The sequence below is a fragment of the Copidosoma floridanum genome, unplaced genomic scaffold (assembly GCF_036245765.1).
Source record: "Copidosoma floridanum isolate Cflo_tuat_1 unplaced genomic scaffold, Cflo_Japanese_pri ptg000013l, whole genome shotgun sequence".
Lineage (NCBI taxonomy): Eukaryota > Metazoa > Arthropoda > Insecta > Hymenoptera > Encyrtidae > Copidosoma > Copidosoma floridanum.
In genome coordinates, this window is record NW_028321890.1 from 9,282,896 (window position 1) to 9,300,500 (window position 17,605).

Below are 17,605 nucleotides of genomic sequence, written 5' to 3' on the forward strand. Positions count from 1 at the left end.
GTCATCTCCGGGGATTGGCTACTCAGTGGCAAGTGGACCCGATGCACCGTTGGCACCGAGAGTGTCAGCTTAACTGGCAAGGTGTTTTACCGAAGATACTCACACTGTGCTCATGGATTAGATATAACATCAGTAAAAAGGGTTGGAAAATGAGTGTGGCGATACACCCCCACACATAGATGGTGAGTGAGTGGTCCTCGTGACTTGGTCGAAGAGCTTCCGTGGTAACCCGGTTCAAAAAAAAAAAAAAAAAAAAAAAAAAAAAAAGATTCCTTTGTCGAAAAATCACCGAATTCCGAAATCGTCAATTGCTTGTATTTTTTTTTAAATTAAATTAAAAAAAACATGTATCCCTTTGTTGGATGTTAAACACATTAAAAACTGCCAAACCTAAGATATACATATGTGTCTGTGAAAATGGTATTTGAAAAATGACGTCCAATATAAGCTACCTGTACTTGAAATAGAAGTATACGCTTTCAAAGCATGACTTGTTCGTCGTGACACAAATATCTTGCGATTTTGGACTAAGTTGAACAACAAAATGAAGCAAAACCTTATGAGAATAGGAGAGCAGAACCTTGATCATCGTCACCCTGTAGGATATTTTTTCGTTGTTACGAGCAAGTAACACATCAATTTACACACACATAATTATGACATCCTCATATTATTTGCTCAGAAAACAGAGATCTGATTCAGTATTTCGATGTACTTAATATGGCTTGAGATTAGCCATCACCAAAACAGATGTACAGAATGTTTTACTTACAGTCGAAAAAAACTGTACGCGTAAATAAATACACCAATGTAACGTGACAGTCAAAGTCGTACGATATTCAGCTGGTCGTAGCACTGAATCAAACTTGCAAGGTGTGTTGCATCGTATATCAAGTTATCGATAGCCCCTCACGTATATATATATTGTACAAACACAGGCGTCAAAGAAAAAAAAAGTCCACGTGCTACGACGTTGAAGATCATTAAAACGAAACAATGTGTGCGAAGCTTTGTGCATGGTGATGCAGCGGGCATGGCTACAGCTGGCACCTAATTGAGTGCTTCGATACAGTATACGCAATCGAGCTCGATAGTGATGGTCATCCAACTTGTGGTGGGGCCCATCGAGGAGGGGAGGGGGAATGTTTGTTACATTTTCGTTTATGCTTGAAGGTACCTACAGTACTTCATTGCGCACACTCGACTCTTGATGCCATTCACGAAAAAAAGTCATGAGACTCGATTATTTGCACATAGGTATACGCAATATAGGATTACTGATAAATACTACTACTCTTTTTTTCGCCGTCAACTTTGTACCAGCCGCATCCTTGAAAATCGATTGTGCAAAATAGCTTGATAATTGAATTGTTACCTGCAATTTAATTTGTCTGTTGGAAATCTACGATGCAGCAATCTCCTACGATAGCATCGATAATGATGCACTTCAATCGACTTCAATAACTCGTATAGGCATTCGGTACACTCGTGTAAAACAGTTTGTCTGTCAAACAATAAGTCCAGCAAGCTTCTCTTCCACTTTGCCGCTCCTATTACATGTACATGTGTACGGCTGTGGGCGCACGCGTGTGTGTAATGGGCATCTCTAGTAATTCGAGCTTCGAGCTCCATGCGCTTTGTCTTACATAAATTCCACTTTTGCATGAAAACTGGAATGTTACAGCAGCTTATATGCAAATGGAAAGATTGCGCACACCGTTTACACAGACATAATGTACATGTATATATATATATATATATATATATATATATATATATATATATATATATATATATATATATATACATACGTACATTCACACATATCTACGTGTCGAGCGAATTCTCTCTGTTTTTCTTAATTGCCGCCGCCGCCGCCGTCGCCGCCACCGCTGTTAGAGCTCGTGTACTGCACGACGCGCACCATACTGATTTCATTTTGGCCTTGGGATCGACTAGCGGGATGATGCCGATTCAGCGTCGATAGAGCAAACAAATGAGATTCGAAGGATCAATAGTAACAGCAAGCTATTCTACATACCCATGTTAAATAACTTTCATTGCATAAGTTAGATATAACGTGCCTATAAGGTAGGTAGGTGAGTATATTTGGCGTTACGAGTATATCTTAATATAGTTGTGCTCTGTCTAGCATAATATATAATATGTATATGTCTAAATATCATGCTCTATTACCTGATGTTGTTTCAGTAATAAGTTCCATAATGTCGCTTTTGTGCTGTGCAAGAGTGCCAAATGTGCATCACTAAGTAGGCATAGTCCAATACCTGCTTTTGCCCCGTCACGCGATGGGTAATCTTGGATTTCCCCTTTTTCCCGTCACACTCGGGTTTTCCCGTTCTCACGAATCTCCTTACGATTTCGCGTGAAAAAGACATACATAATATTTTCTGCTTTTCTTGTCCAGTGCAGATTTCTTTGCGTAGGTATACTACCACACGTACCTGAGTATTATCTGCAAACTGTGTATAATATAATATCTACGTCTATTGTTACATTTGCCCGCTGCACATTACAGCACTGTACCGATCCGCTTGCGCAACTTCTTTGTTTGAAAAATAACGTTCTTTCCTTTCTTTGCCAATTCGTGCAAATAATTTGCCAACCATAAATTTTGTACAACGTCGAATTGTATCATAGTTTGAACTAACAAGCTATCTGATACTACAAATTATTAAAGACGAATAAAAGTGTAAAAATATGCCGTTGTTTTTGTCCTCAATTTTTCAATGACATTTTTTTTGAGGTACACCCTTGATCGGGTGTGTGGGGACTAGGGCTCATTTTGTTCGCAATATCATGTACTACGAGCGGAAAATCACGAACACGGTTTCCAGTGGAGGGCACACTTTTTTTTCGTGATTTATATGCTGTTATTGTAACTATGCTTATGAAATAATAATTTATATATACATAAATATAATTTTTGCATGTGAATCGAGACAAAACGGTATTACCCCCCTGTAACCCGTGTTCATGATTTCTCCCTCATATTATACATGACACTGCCAATAACATTAGCCCGATTTAGGGTGTGCCTAAAAATAAATTTTTTTTCTTTTTTAAAAAATATCCCAAGTTGTCCCGTATTTTTGATAAAAAGAAAAAAAATTATATATATATATGTTATTTGAGGGAAAGAGGCAGCCCATTCTGGCATAACACAATTAGGTACAAATAAGCGGTGTAGTACAACGCAGCATCCCTCTCTTAAAGAAAGTGGCATGGTAAGTGAGCGCTCCAATTACTGCCGTGCTCTGAATTCTCGTTAAAATACCCAAGCCGCAAGAAACTGGGATACAGTGGTCAACCTGCAATATTTGTAGGCTAAGCGTAAAGCTTGGTTGACGAGGACACCTGAGTGGTGATGCTGCACAACTGTGGTACTTGATAAAGAAAGAATTTGCTCTAGAGGATTTTAATTCATACGAAAACAATGTCAACCAACTTACTCACGATTAACTTAATCGCTTCTGCTACCCCGTAACGTACGTAACAATTTTTATTTTGCTATCGCTCATCTGGTAGTGCATGCGTTATTTACTTATATATATATGTATAAGTGTGTGTATGCGTGTGTGTGCGCACGTGTGTGTTTTTATAACTAATTTGGCCAGGTCTATATGTCTTTTTTTTTTGAAGCGCCATGCTGCCCTCTAGTGATCCATTTTTTGATACTCCCTTATTACAGTGGCATTAGTATTAAGATTCAAAAGTATGTGAACATGCATAAATAAATACTCGCGAGCATACACATACACACGCATACATTCGTATCTACCTACTTATATTCAGACCGGAAGAAGTTCAGACTATCGCTATATGTTATGCTGTAAGGGAGAGGCCATGTGATGCATTTCAAGAAAAATTTATTATTTTTAAATGCTTGTACAACGACATTAAAAAATTTTAAACTACAATACGTTTGAAACATGACCAATTGGATTGACCGTCAACAGTATGAAATACATTTACGGTACTTTTTTTGTATCTATATATAGCAGACACAAACAACAAATGGCCATTAGATTATCCAACGGATAGGTTATCCAGAGAACATAGCTTATTTTTTCAGCTTACACACACACACGCGCGCGCGCCCGTGTTAAGTTCATATGATTAGGTATGTTTATGAAGCGAGAAGCTTAAAAGTGCTCGTGATCCAAGCTGCGGGATTCCTGGAATCGTACAACGAGGACAACTTTGGACGACAACTGACGGCGTGTCCTGACGCAACCGCGTTGCGCACCTCTTTGCTTGGTACCGGCATCGGCAGATCGAGTGCGAGGTACTTAGCGATAAGCAGCGTCGTTTCGAGAGCACGTTGAATGGCTTCAAGGCGCAAACGAGCGATCGGCTCAATTAATAAATCTTCAAATACCGGGGCATGGAGCAAACACACGGGCCGTAACAATACAAATAGACATACCGCTCGTACTAAAAATCATGAGAGTATAACGTACAACATACATATACTACACACCGAAGAGAAATAACAGATCCGCAAGTTTATATATATATATATATATATATATATATATATATATATATATATATATATGAGAGCGCGCGGTGGCTCGGTCGGCTATGTCGTGGATTGGCACGCGGGGGACCGTGGTTCAATTCCCGGCCATAGTGCGACTTTTTCGGGCAAGTACCTCTGTGATTTTTCACATGTGCTTTTTCACCACGCAATGCTCCTCGAGGAGGGTTTAGGCGACCTTCTTGCAGCATAATTGCCTAATTTCCCCCTACCCCCCTCCCTGTAATGGGTGGCCTCCCATCCCTTTCCTTGTCCTTTTCCCAAGTGCTAAGTGCCCATAGTAGTGCCTTTATTAAAGGAGCCGGACGTAGAGCACTATAATATAAAAAAAAAATATATATATATATATATATATATATATATATATATATATATATATATATATATATATATATTATGTACACCGCTATTGCTAGGAGGTATTGTACACAACATTTATACAGGTAATATATGTATGAGTGTTATACGGTGCACTCTATCCGCACATGATAATAGTACTGGTATCCGGTTATTCGCAGGAGCTGTTGCCGGTGCGCGGCGCCGGCGTGTTCTATAATTCAAATGGGCACCTGCTTAGGGGCTGAAAAAAGGCCAATAAATAAAACAGCACGCGCGCGCGCTCACGGGGGCTCTCTCGCATCAATCAAAGTGATCCGATCGATCGGACAGTCGTCGTCGTCCGCTCTGTACACGAGCGCTCGCGAGATCCGTAGGTATATGTATAGGTTAGCTCGTATTATTCTCCCGGCTCGGAACTCGGATGCCGGTGCAGGTTGCGACTCTCGGCTCTCCGGCCGTACCAATACATCAGTTCCCGCGTGGCTATAAAACCCACGGTGCACCGTGTACGTGCGCTATTGCGTCCTTCTGTGCCTGCAGTACATCAGTAAATAAAAGTAAGTAAGCACAGGCCAACTGTCGCAGGTCCAACGATTTCTAGAAAGGCATGAGATACATCTACAGCTGCTGCGGCTGCTGCTACTGCACCAGAAACAAACGCGCGGGGAGCAGCGGCAGTTGTAGCAGAAGCGGCCGTCGTTTGGCTCGCGAATAATCGGGCAACTACTTTATGCGTGGCATCCGCCGACCAGAGTGCACTACCTATATATTTATTTACAACTGCTGCAGTGCATCAGAGAGTGTAAATAGCCACTCGCTCCTCTTCTTTTCTTCCTCCCCCTGCTTCTCTCATCCACTATTCGTTATGCCGGTCCCCTTATACATACCTATACTCGGGTGCTTGCAAAAAACAACGCTTCCGCAATGACAAAACAAATGCGTTGTAATTTCCAGGCCGAGCTGCCCAAGATGTGCGCGCCTGTGCGACCCCCGTGTCGCGCGCGCCGGTATGCCCTTTTAATACGAGTTGAGCACTCAAGTGTGCTTAAATAAGTACCTATGCACGAAAAAAAAAAAAAAAAAAAAAAAAAAAAACGAAAAATAAAAAATATAAAAAATGAAGTAAATATAGAGAGCAGAGGAAGAAACTTGGGACTTTTTACCGCAGCTGCATACGTACATACACCTACGTACATCATGCAAATGCTCGGTTAAAAGGCCTTATTAGGCACCTGCCGCTACTACTGCCGCCAACAGCGTGCTGTTATGAGACAGCTTTAATCTTCACAGATATCGCGCGGATATGGGACCCCGAGTCAGGAGCCAAGCTGGGGAGGGGGGGAGCACGACCTTTGAGTGCTAGCCTCGCAGTTTGTGCGCCGTGAGACGGGCAGACTTCTGTATATTATATGTACAATACAGCGTGCCGGACCACAGAGACCGAGGCGAGGAGCCGTTGAGAGATGAGCAAAAAAACGGGCAAAAGGTACACGAGCCAGCGAGGCATCGGTATATTATACTTATATAGAGAAGAAATATTACAGGTACAAGCCTTTTTCACGGGGAGTTGTGTGTATGTGTGCGCATCAGTTGACATATGCAGGAAGGCCCGTAAAGAGTATGGGACGAGAACAGGAGCATGCATCTTCAAGTAGGTGACAAAGAACTTGTTTATTTTTATTTTTTTTATTTTTTTTTTTTTACTTACGCGTACCTCATTTCATGAGGTTTGATGGGTCACAAACGTTGATTAATCGAAAATAGACCACCTGCAGTAAAAACTGTGTATATGCTAACTGTCTCGTACGCAAAATCATCTGTACTGATGTATATTTCATTGATGGATTCCGTTCACAAGACTTGATTGACGTTTTCACATTAACTGAGTTTAATCAATACAATTTACTTTCCCAAGCCAATAGGAATACGAAATTTAGCTAATTTGTAGTCAATAAAGATTGAAAAATCGGTAAAGTACAAAATGTATTTTTAAAACTTTACCAGCTTCGAAACGAAGAAAAATATGGCCCTGTGACCAAATCAGTTAGATCAGAGTGACAGCTACGCGATCGTCAACTGGCTCGGCTTTTTCGCTTGCACAACGCAGGGATTATATTAGATTAGATAAGATTAGATTAGATTTATTTCAGTGGCTAAGGACTCAAGATCCTTGTTAGCCAACACATCATATATGTTTACAATTACAGAGCCCTTGCTCGTAATTAAGTATCAACAAATAACACAATAGCAGGGAGAGAGAGAGAGAGAGAGAGTGTGTGTGTGTGTGTGTGTGTGTGTGTGTTTATCGATCACATATAGATGAGTGGAAGAGCAATCGAACGCTCGTGGAAAAACAAATGGAAATGGATTGATTCGCGGAAAGCCCCTGGAATGTACAACTGAGGCGCGATTTCTCTTTACTGCATAGGTAGTCCGGGAGCCAGGGTACTTTTCGTAGCCGATGGAGGTCTATGGTTGCACCAAAGTTTTTTTTATGTATTTTGATGCGCTGAATCCGATTTTCGAAGGTGCTTGGCTGTAAAGTTGGCCGATTAATTGTTATAAACATTTTTTATAAACAAATAAGAAATTTTCAAAAACTTATTTTACTACTTACCCTTTTTCCTTTTTACAGTAGAATATCGGAAGAAAGTTTAAATGCAGCTCTTTATAAATAAACATAATGAACTCTCATGCGTGGTCTCCAGTACATACTTACCGCGTAAGCGCGCAATAGACCTAACGATGAGGCATTGCTAGATAAAAATCCAATTCAAATCATACATTGCTCATTCCATATTATTGTAGTACTATATTATACGAAAGTTTTAAGCCGTGTTGGATTAAAAAATATGCATTAATGAATGTGCAACGTATGGTCGAATTTCGTGAAAAACCCTGTTTTTCGAAACTTCGTGAATTTTTTACTCGTAAACGAAGGGTTTTACGAAAAAATGACAAGAATACTTTTTGTCTTAAAATTAGCCAAAGAATCTAAAAAAAATTTTTTTATGTCAAAAAAATGAAAATTTCTTATTTGTTTATAAAAAATGTTTATAACAATTAATCGGCCAACTTTACAGCCAAGCACCTTCGAAAATCGGATTCAGCGCATCAAAATACATAAAAAAAACTTTGGTGCAACCATAGACCTCCATCGGCTACGAAAAGTACCCTGGCTCCCGGACTAAGGGGCGAATCCACGCTCGTGACGACCGAGCGTGAAGCGAAGGGGAGAAGCGCGGTGTTATTCGATAGCTATCGGTTTTCTCCTCTCGTCCTTCGCTCACCGTGGGCATGAAAAAGGGTATGTCCCGCGTCCATCAGGTATTGCCACGCAAGTGCCATTTTCATCCAAAGAACACGAACGAGTGTCGTTTACTTAAGGCGCTTCTCCCTCGAGAGGTACACCATCAAGCGTTAATTGTATATGCATTACCATGTCGGTAAATGAGTTAGCAAATCATTTAGAGTGCAAAGTTGGCAATAATGTACTTGTTTCGCGAAATGAGATAAATAATAATAATAATTTAAATAATTATTTAAATAATAATTAATTGAACAAAATATTTAAATAGTAATTATTTACCTTATCTGATTCGTTATTATTAGAAAAAAAATTTTTCGCAAGTATTCTGCATACCTATGTGCGTAATTCAATTTGAATATGGTGCAGAAGATAAGTACATGTTGCCAACTGCGTTTCACCAAATTATTTCGCGATAAAAGTAACCTCTAATTTTCGTTGCTTGCTACTTTAAAACTTAAATTACTAATAGAAGTAAACGTACAAAGTTTCTATTCAATTGACTAAAAGATTTCTGGAACTTACAGCTATGTGGTGATGGTTTTTAATCAAAGACAAATAATTTATTTTCCGAGTAATCTATAAAACAGAGCAGTGAGTCGACAGCCGTTGCCATAAGACACCGTGTGTTAGACAAAGAGATGCATATGAATTTGTCAAACTTTGAAATTGTTTTACGCAAAAACTAAACGTACAATTTTGCTCAAATTTTTCAGAAAATCTGTATTAATACGTCATCTAGCAATAAACAAAGTTTCAAGCAAAAATATAATAGTTCATTTTTCGGGAGAAGCGCCTTAAGGTAACTCCCTCGTCTACTGCTCTAGTCAAGTAGGCGAGTTTTACTTATCAGTGTTGGTATTCTGCTACCGTCTGTTATTTATAACCATGAAGCTGATTTTCACGTCTTTCTTGGCAAATATCTTCAGAAAATGCCTCATTACCAGCATTTGACATGACAGGATTGAGAAGAACAGAGATTTTTCTACAAGTACATCATAATTTATCTGCTCAGGTTTTTTTATTGTGAGTTGGGAAATATCTGTAAAGCTGATGTTTTGATGCTCTGCCATAATCATAAGCTCGTGTTAAACAGTTCAACTTTGAGCTGAAATATCTCAAGATTTTGCTCCACTTGGGGTATAAACAAGGACACCGTTGAATTCAGTAGATAAAAATCTATTAAATGAAACATATTTCATTACGTAGGTTTTCGCAAGGGAGCTACCTTATAGTAACTGGATGAACAAAAAAAAGGAAAAATGCGCTCGCGAGAGAGCCGTCAGGTCCGATTGCGGCCCAACGCGACGATCGTAATCTAAGCTTAGCGGTCGCTTTTGTCCGATTGTTTCTAAAGTGGATAAATAATGGACAGTCGATACGGTAGTAGGTGTACGCGTTTACGTGTAGCGTGTATACTATTTAATATATACATACATGCATGTACAAGTTGAGAGGTCTGTACCTATATCGTTAACTCGCAGCTCGAGAGGATTTCTAAAATGAACGTACCTACAATAATACGTGGATGCCCATACACACGTAGGGGTCGTAGAGATAAAGATAAGGTAAAATGAAGAAGAGGAGAAGAGAGAGGACGAATATAGTGTACGTCCGAGATCACACATGCGCACACACACACCTAAATGTATGTACGCGAAAAGTGATCGCGCACACGCATATCTCGGGAGAGCGTCACCGCGCGCTTGAGAGTGAGAGAGAGAGAGAGAGAGAGAGAGAGAATGAGCGTTATACGTGAATAGGTCCACTCGTTTCCCATCAGTCGCGGCTCCGCGAGCGTCCGAGCGAGGCTATAAAAGCCCGACTCTGCTCCGCCACCCAGCGCGTTATTATGAGGCCTACGTCCTTTTTTCAGGTTGTTCCTTCCTCACCTCACCCAACCTCTTCCCCCCTCCCTCATTCCACACTCTCATTTTTTACAATTATCATTATTATCATTATTGTTATTTGCTTTTGCCGGGACTACACTTTATATTCGGTATAATCGGACGATTTTTCAGAGGCCCATCTGGACAATCCGGCCTCTTAGAAAAATGCTCCGACTCGTACTGTGCATATATTTTATTTCTCCTTTCCCGGCGCTGCGACCTCTCAGCTCATCGTCCCCGATGCGCTCTCCCTCTCCTCTTGCTCCACTGCCCCCCCCCTACCCGGCCACCGTCACCACTACCACCCAACTTTTGTTATTACTCACCGTCGCTGCGCTGCAGTAGCTAATCCCCTGATCCCCAATGTTCCGGGGCGCCTCCCCGCTTAGAATATAACATATACTCGTCACCTACAACAACTGTGTATCCCTCTTCTCCCGATCCGCTGTCCGTTCTTCATCCTTTCCGGCTTCATTTCTTTTATTCGCCGTTCTTTTCCTCCTTTTGTATCGCTCTTGTTTCTACAAGCATATACTTTGACTAACATTTTGATAACTCGTTTTTCCAGATGAATCAGCAGTGCAAGGTTTGCGGGGAGCCAGCGGCCGGATTCCACTTCGGGGCGTTCACGTGCGAGGGATGCAAGGTAAATTTTTGCCATTTTATTCCTTTATTACTAATATGTTACGCCCGTCCGTTCGTTTCCTTATTCATTCCTTCCCCTATTGTTGCCAGCATCTCGATTAATTTTTTAATCTTACAACCAAACACTTGATTTATCACCATCATAGCTCTTGTAGGCATGATTTATTTGCTCATTGGAAGATTAAAGTTTTTTTGAATCACTAAATGCCCTTTCCGAAATATCAGATGACAGTACCTACTCTGCACCAAGGAAAGTTTTGGGGAGCCGGTGCTCGCACCAAAAATACGAGTATTTATTGAAACGGTCCTTTTTTGTAGCCGTCCTTCAATAAAGCCTTACAGCGTTTAATTATTCACAATAAAAATTTTTTTTTTGTTCATTCATAGTTACTAAAACCTGTATAGGGGAATCACACTTGGGTTAGAACTAAGTAAAAAAATTTACTTAAAGTTACCTTTTTTTAATAAACTCCCATGATTTTTCAATACTTTTTTAATTTAAGTTTTAGCTTGAGGAATAATTTCCGTACGCCCTTTTTAATCATCAAATTTTGCGAGGTTCAAATAAATGCAGCAATGAATCACTCACTGTACGTGTAAATGTATATACGGATTTTTCTACGAAAACCGATTTATTTCAAAGGCTGGAATGGACAAACACTTGTGGAGTGTTATTTGTAAAAATGTTTTTCTCGTATTATCCGTGACCAAAATGAGCTACAATTTTTTGGGCCTGCTAGATCTGAACAAAAAAAGTTTTAACGACGACGGTGTTGTTTTATTTTTAAAAAATCGGAGCATTACAGGCTTTTAGAAAATTTTAATTTATTTTCATATATACATATCATGTAATTACTATTAACATTTGTAAAAGTCACTATCCAAGTCGATAATCCAACATTCAACAAAGATACAATGCATTTTAAACCATTACAGGTGCTTAGCGAAAAATGGAACGTTACGAGCTCTTGTAAATCAGTCAAAAAATCGAGATCGTAACACATGAAATTGTAAAAAAACTTGGCCACTACGCTTTATTATGCACAAAATAGTTATATTTCAACCCACCACCTTCTTAATCGATAACCAAACGCTTCGAAAAGTTACATGACATTCCTTAGGGTTACGGGCTCTTAGTTTTTGGGGGACAGAATTTGCAAGTTCGCGTAAAAATTTTGCTTACGTTAATAATTTTATAATTTCCTACCATAGAAAAATTAAAAACTTCATATTTAGATTCCAAGTGTCTCAAAAACTATAAATTTATGAGTGAAAGACGAGTCAGTAACGCCAATGTAGCTCCCTTTTTGCGTCCAAAACTAAAGAAATACTTTTTGATGGTCTAAATTCGGTTGTACCTTCAGCAGTTAACATGCCTTAAATAATTAAGAAGGTTTCTAGACCGATCTCTTCTTAAACTTAATCTTTTCTTAGACATGAAATGTGCCGTTTCCGATAGAATGACCCATATACATACATGGGGAGAATTTTTTCAACTGCCCCAGCGCCACCGCAGGCAGGCCGCGTGAGCACAAATGTCGACTTTTTCATCTCGTCGTTTGGGCCTGAGAGAAATTTTTAAAAAATTACAAAAGCAGTATTCCCATTGCACTTTTTTCTCAGCTTTCTGATGGCTCTATCAGTTTTCACAAATTTTCACTCTATAACCTATAAAAATGCAAATGTTGGTAAAAATGCATTAAATCTTATGATGTACACTTTTTAGAATTTTTTTGACCATCTAGATCGAAAGATGAGACTTTTTTACTAAAGTATAGTCAATAAACTAAGAGGGGTTTTTTGATATTTTTATCTGCTACGCGCCCGCCGCCGCTCCTAACGCTGCCATAAACCGCAAGACACTTTTATTTATTTATTTTTTGATGATATAAATGACAGTTAGTAAATCTAGATGGAAATTTAGTAATTTTTATTAATTTAAACTCATTACTCCTTGATCGTTAATAATAAAATATTATGTTTTTACTTACATGTCTAGTAATTCCTGGATTCTTTGGCACATTTTTGACAAAAAACCAACTGTAATGTATGTACCTAAGCCCCACAGTTTTCGAGTAAAAAATTCCCAAAGTTTCAAAAAATGCATTTTCTCCAATTTTCAGAGCTCCACGACAGTGTTAAATAAACTCATTTTCATATGTTACAACACATAATCATAAACCGTAAGCCTTCCTCTACAATCTCCAAAAAAGAGTTTATTTAACACTGTCGTGGAGCTCTGAAAATTGGAGAAAATGCATTTTTTGAAACTTTGGGGATTTTTTACTCGAAAACTGTGGGGTTTAGGTACATACATTACAGTTGATTTTTTCTTAAAAATGTTCCAAAGAATCTGAGAATATTTTTTTTCAGGTCGAAAAAACAACTTTGACGAAATTGTTTACAAAAGAATTGTTTGAGGAGGTTGGATACATATCATCGACAATAGTTGGGGGCTCTAATTAAGTTTTCGATTCATTCAATGTGTTATAAAAAATAAACGTACTTTTTTTGGGCGATCTTAGCCATGTAGTTATTAAGATATTTCAAAATAAAAAATGAACAATTCAACACGGGCTGTTATGGGAACAATGTTGTGACCTAAAAATGACATTCCTTGGTAATAGTTAAAAAATCGACAAAAAATATATTTTGATATGCTTTAAATACTGCAGAGTCATATGATCCTCTGATTTTTGTCAGTATCCATACTAATTAATGAGAAAATCCCGATTTTTTAAAACAAAAATGAAAACTTTGGTTAGGTTTATAAGATGGATGCATGTATTCCATAAGAATAAGCTGCATTACGTTCTGTTGGTCATGGTGTGAGCTTCCCACACCCTTGACCTCGCTTAGCCTCCCCTCTGAAAGATGGTATCTAACCTCCTTAAACAATACCTGACCACATTCTTGATTGGCAAGATTAACTTTCAGATAAATTACGATACTTTGAATAAGAAAGCACAAAAAATTGGGTGCGAATAATTTTTCCCGGTTCATCACTGTTTGAGCCCGGTCTAACTCCCATGTAGGGATGATCCAGAACGGCTAAGGAAAGAGAGAGGCGCTGCCGAAATACCAGTGATGATGAATTATTAATTCTAAACTAACGACAATGGCCGTCATCGAAAATTGTGAAACGTATAGACACACCAATGTATATACACCTACCGACGGTGAAGTCGAGGCAGAAAGACTCACTCAGCAATGGTCTTGAAATGTCGCTCAGGGGCAATTTGCAGAACCATCAAGTAGGTATTTGGCGAGCGACGAATAAGAAACGAACAAAGCCACAGAGAGGAAAAGAAAAACAAAAAAAAAAATAGAAGAAGAAGAAGAAGAAAAGACCTGCTACTGTGGCTGCCGTCGAGTTCCCACTCGCGGGTGTAAGCAGGAAAGCGAAATAAGTGTACGAATATTTTTGCGAGTGACCTCACAATTGCTCCAGTCGTCGTATAGCAAGCATAGAGCCGGAGAGAGGACGTTATTGGCGGTTTGGTCGGTGGCTGAGCCACCGCTGTCGTCGTCTTTGCCGCTGATGATGGTTCGGTCATTGCGGTACGACTTTGACTCCCTGTCTCCATCGTCGCAGATGAGGTATACAACATACAATACGCAGCACAGTAGATGCTAACACATACACGCGCATTAGGGGGATAAGGGTGTACGGGGGGAGGGGGGGACGCGAGAAGGAGGCATTAAAAAATGGTCCCGACCGCACGCCTGCTTACCGCATCCAGCTCGTAAATAGAGGGAGAGAGATGACGGTGACCCGTGTCCACGATTATTGCGCCGGCCGCGACCTGCGCGACACGTTTACAGTTACCATTATAATGCGAATCTTATTATTTTTACACGTCACGTCGAGCGCCGAGAACGCGGGTCGCGTTATTCTCTCATCGGCCGCGCTCCCTTGCCCCCTTCCTCGTCTGGCTAGCTACCCAGAGTGTACGCCGTGCACAGATGCGCTCTTGAGGAGGAGGCGCGCTACTAATGGCCGTGCATCTTTCCAGCGAGAGCGAGGAGGCACGCAAAGAGCCAAGCCTCCACTGTACCCACCATCCTTTGCCACATATATATATATATATATATATATATATATATATATATATATATATATATATGTATGAATATATACGTAATACACCGTGCAAACTCGTGAGGAGATGAATGGGTATAGATCTCGCGAGCTGGAGTTCTCCCTCCCGTGCCTCGTGCTTCTCCTCGACTCTATAGCAACTAGTATGTATCGCTGCCGCGTACGGTCCCTCGCTCCCCCCGCGAAATATTTATCGCGATAATTGGATTTCGCGTGATCGGCATCCGGCGCGAGCGGAGATGGGGTTACGGCCCGAGAGGTCCCCCTCCCCTCATTCTCCCGTCCATTCATCCGCGAGGATGATGCTTGCTTTTATTTACACTTCCTTCCCGCCCCCTCTCGATCGATTTCTCGGATTATTCCACCGAGCGCGCGCGCACGGTGTCTTCGCTCTTGGGAATCCTCTCGAGTGCCATTTTTTTATTTTTTTTTTTTTTTTATTGTTTTTCCTCTCTCCCTCTGACTGTACAGGCGCGTCAGCTCTACGGGATCAGATCCGGGCCCGGGCGCATTTCATCGTAACTCTGGCGCGTTTAAGTATTTGGGCACATAAATGCGTGCTGCGCGGCATTTTTTCAGTCGCACTACGCTGACCTTCACACGCGCGCATCCCGCGCGGTAGCCCATGCAAGTCTATATATTATCTCGTTACATGCGCACAATCACGCGTGTACTGTGGGTATACGGTAACATTGTATACGTATCTCGCACTCGTCATCACTCGGATACAATATTATTAAGGCGACTGCGACGAACGGTTATTGGGTGATGGCAACAATTGTAATGAATGATAATAACAACCCTGTGTACCTATAATAGTATGTAAGTACGATAGGCATGCGAAATTCGTGACAGGCGTCTCGTAGTATAGTATAGGTTCAAAGCGAGCGGCAAACCATCTCGCGTGGAGCGACCATGCGCCTAAGTACATGCGAACTTGTTGCAGGGGCCATACCTATAAGTACAGCTGCGTCTGTAATTATATTATGTAAGCTGTACGCTAGCCTTGCATAATCGAATGCCAAAGTTGCATGTATACATATAGATCGAATGAAGGGACAACAAAATAGATAGCACAGTTGGAGGGACGATGAGAGTGTTGACCCTTGCTCTGGCGGACGTCAAGGCGCCGTTGTCGCTGACTTTCCTCTCCTCCTCCTCTTCCTTGGATGTAAGCAATGCAACTGCACCGTGAGGAACGGCTAAGGTAAGCGCCGAGCGCATCATTAGGTATATATACCGCATATTAAGTGACCCGTCCGATTGGATCTTTTCTTGTATAGCAACGCGCAATGGTTAACCTACATGGGCACCAGAGCCAAGTGCACATTTTCTCTGTACCTACTCTGTATATACACCATACATGAATTTTGTTAGTAAATCACTCTCCAATGCTATACAGCCATACCTCGATCCTCCCTTTGCGTGAAAGATGATTTATCATATGCGGAGCTAGGAGGCTTCCGGAGTTGTGCATCCCCGAGCGTGACATCTCCGAGATCGACACTTTGATTGCGATTGCAGACAAGCTTGCTGTATACACTAATTGTGTCGCACATGAGCTGCGCTGGCTGCTGATGATCGTCGTGTTGTACTGTTATCTGCATTAGGCAATATAATTTACAATTATATGTGTGCATGGATACGCGCAAGAGGACGAGCAAGGTCGCGGAAGTCAAGTATCATACTTGGCGGAAACTAGTTGCCGCGGGGAGTAAAAAAATTCGAGAAAGAGAGAGAGAGCAACTAGCACACGGGAGCTTCGACGATGGGCATCCGGGAAATGAAGCCCCGCTCGCTTTTCCCCTTATGGATTCTTACTTAGGTTCTGGTATACATACGTCCCCAGGATGGGGTAAGTCCGCTAATGCTGTTCTGTTTTGAAAAGCATAAATTCCAGTCGGTCGACAGTTAATGGCAGACGAGCACCTCTATCGCTCGCTCATGTCAGCCCGTAACTCTATAATATATATACCCAGTTGCTTTTCTCTAGTATAATCGAGCGAGCATCAGCCTGCGGTATAAATTTTACGTGTATCGGCGATCATCGGTGACCCCTTTTTCCCCAGATACGTCCCCCTCCTGTTTTTCCCCCTCACTTGACGCACTGCACGGATGTATTTATCGCGCGCTCACCTCCACCAACACACATGCAGACAACAATGAATATTGTGCATCGCACTTACCATCCCCATCAATGTGTATAAGCGCCGTTAATAGGTAAGAACGCGTGAAAATAATATGCTGCAGCGTGATGATATTTCATTGGAACGCTACAGGGGATATGAAGATACTGCCTTCCCCCTCTCTCTCTCTCTCTCTCTCCTGAAGAAGTTGAACGCTAGCGGTGACATCGAGACGTGCGGCTCCTGCACCACGCGTCCATTAATCACCGGTCTGCGAGGACGAGCTCCCTTTGCCCTTTCTCTTTTTCTCGCACGCATGGCTCCTTATCCGATGGATGCGTATCTCTCGCACCCGATACGCGTTGAGCTCTGTCGTTTAAGTGTATCAGGACCAGCCGTTGACACGACAACACACTTTCTTTATCCAGCTATACCTTACCTCGTTGCCAGTTGCTGCGAATTACGTGAAACAACAGCCGGTTCGAGTGCCAGGACACATCAGCAAAGTATAGGTACACACACACACACACACATATATATAAATACACGAGCTGCCAATAAAGTTTTTCAAACTCTCGAGAGTAAGCATATATATACGTATCACCATCGTGACATTGGCGAGCGAGCTAAGGC

At 41.0% G+C, this 17,605-nt stretch overlaps 1 protein-coding gene across 1 annotated transcript in view; it reads left to right on the forward strand.

The window, feature by feature from the left end:
* Positions 1–17,605, forward strand: part of LOC106637037 (uncharacterized) — a 108,335-nt gene that overhangs the window by 53,991 nt on the left and 36,739 nt on the right. The window contains exon 2 of the mRNA XM_089590654.1: positions 10,668–10,745. Within this exon, the coding sequence (XP_089446780.1) occupies positions 10,668–10,745 (78 nt within the window). The remainder of the gene's footprint in view (positions 1–10,667; positions 10,746–17,605) is intronic.